The sequence below is a fragment of the Beta vulgaris genome, chromosome 4, assembly GCF_026745355.1.
Source record: "Beta vulgaris subsp. vulgaris cultivar EL10 chromosome 4, EL10.2, whole genome shotgun sequence".
NCBI classification, from domain to species: domain Eukaryota; kingdom Viridiplantae; phylum Streptophyta; class Magnoliopsida; order Caryophyllales; family Amaranthaceae; genus Beta; species Beta vulgaris.
Genome location: NC_079205.1, coordinates 49753072 through 49755348, shown reverse-complemented (window position 1 = coordinate 49755348; position 2277 = coordinate 49753072). Strand labels below are relative to the sequence as shown.

At 36.2% G+C, this 2277-nt stretch overlaps 1 protein-coding gene across 1 annotated transcript in view; it reads left to right on the top strand.

The window, feature by feature from the left end:
• The first annotated feature begins 1170 nt into the window (after positions 1-1170).
• Positions 1171-2277, top strand: part of LOC125496740 (putative disease resistance RPP13-like protein 1) — a 45948-nt gene continuing 44841 nt past the window's right edge. Inside the window, exon 1 of the mRNA XM_057394107.1 lies at positions 1171-2265. Coding sequence (XP_057250090.1) covers positions 1171-2265 — 1095 coding nt within the window. The remainder of the gene's footprint in view (positions 2266-2277) is intronic.

Here is a 2277-nt window from a genome sequence, read left to right as displayed (position 1 = left end):
GTCCGGTTATGTAGGGAGTTACTTTCGTCATTTCATGAGAGCGGACTTTTCCATAAAGCGTCACTATTCTAAGATTTCCAACCCAATAACTCTATAGTTTTCCACTTTCCATGAACTTTCGCTTGCCATATTTTTTCATGTCAACCAAACAAACACTGGAATCTAAGCAATTAAGTCGTTTTCTATCAAAAGCACTATGTCTCTCTTGGTTAATGTTAGTTTGAAAATTCAAGTTGCTCCATAGAAGTCTTCTTTTGTGTGGTCCTGCTAACAAATTTTGTGCACTAGTCTAGAAGTTAGGTGGGGTTTTCATGAATGTTAAAGCTGTACAATGTCTTGCTTGGTTGAGGAAATGAGGCCTCAGTTGATTACGTATCAAGAATAGATTTTTGATATGAATGAATAAAAGCTATTGAAGTCGACGATAGGAGATATTTTCAAGTGGGTGGGTTGAATTAGACGATTAATTAACAACCTCATTTTAATGATGGAAAATTGAGGAAATTGTTTTGACAGTTTCCTATGAAGTATTAGGTGGTTGGCTATTCTTTCAATAAAAGAAAAAAAATATAAGAACCCTCCAAATCCAAAATTGGGCTTCATTTTTTCTTTTGAAGTCAAATGTGACACGTCAGAATTTCACACTTTTAATTAGCAATGAGATTAAGAGAGAAATGGAAAAATGTTGACTTACTTTTTAAAAGAAAATTCATTAGACTGAAAAATGTGAAGTGTTTTATTGATGGGACAAATTAGGGTTGATAGGATGTAAGGAGAAAATGATAAACTAATTTTTTAAATTTGTAAAGTTCGGCTGAAAAATTATCATGAAGTTTATAATGGAATAGTAGAAAATGAAAAGCTATTTTTTATACTAATTTTTCAACAATGTTTCTTAGTAAATAATAAGATACTTTAGTAGTCAAAAACTTGAGTATGAAGCAACACTTAAGATTGACCGGAGGAATTGTCAATTTGTCATTGTAAGACTGGACTTTTGTGTAAGATATTTGAAGTTATCTCTCCCTCATTTTTTCTCCAACACAAACACTCTCTTTCTCCTTCTTTTTGCCTAAACATCCTTTGGTATAGTTATTTTTCCAATCTCCGACTTTTGTTTCCTTGGTAACCCTCTTTAAAAAATTTAAAGATATCAAAGTCAATAAATTCATGGCAATTGGTGAGACTATTCTTGGTGCTGTACTTCAAGTTGTCTTAGACAAGCTTGATTCCCGACAAATTATAGACTTTTTCAAGTCTTTAAAACTTGATCAGTCTCATGTGAATAAGCTGAAGCATCTGATGCTAGTTGCTGAAAAGCTGCTTGCTGATGCTGAGCAGAAGCAGATTAGTAACTCTGCAGTCAAGTCGTGGCTTATCGATCTTAAACATTTGTTCTATCGAGCTGAGGAGATTGTGGATGAGATTGCTACAGAGGCTCTGCATTCCTCTATGAATCTTATTCCTGGACCCGAGTCATTTAGGACCAAGATACGAAACTCGATCCCTGCTTTTAGCAACTCTTCTTCATTTGTTAACATCATAAACTCGAAGATTAAGGAGGTTGTCACTGAACTAGAACACATGGTGATGGTGAGTCATTCCAGTGCCCTTGATCTTAAAGAAGTTTCTGTGAGCAAGACATCAGGAAGGGTTCCAACCAGCTATTTGCTGGAAGATACAGGGGTGTTTGGTAGGGATCAAGAGAAGGAGTGGCTACTTCAGTTACTCCTTTCGAAAGAAGCAGAAGAAAACTTGATCAGTGTTATTGCCATTGTGGGTATTGGTGGCTTGGGCAAAACTACTCTTGCTAAGCTAGTGTATAACGATGATAGATTGGGATCCTTTGATTTGAAAGCTTGGGTCTATGTCTCTGACCAGTTTGATATCTCGAGAGTGACAAAGTCAATTCTTGAGTGCATTACTTGCAATTCATATTCTGGCTCACTTGACCTGAATTTTCTCCAGCATGAGTTGAGTGGAAAATTGAGAAAGAAAAGATTTCTTCTTGTTTTGGATGATGTTTGGAATGAGAAATATGAAGAATGGGAATGCTTACGGGCTCCACTGAGTGTTGGAGCATGCGGAAGCAAAGTTATTGTCACAACGAGAAATGATGCTGTGGCATCTATCATGCGAACAGATCCAGTGATCTATCTGAAACCCCTGTCAAATGAAGATAGTTGGTCGCTATTCTCAAAACATGCATTCGGGGTTGGAAATTTGAGTTCTAATCCACACACAGAATTTCTTGGAAGAAAAATTGTTCTTAAGTGC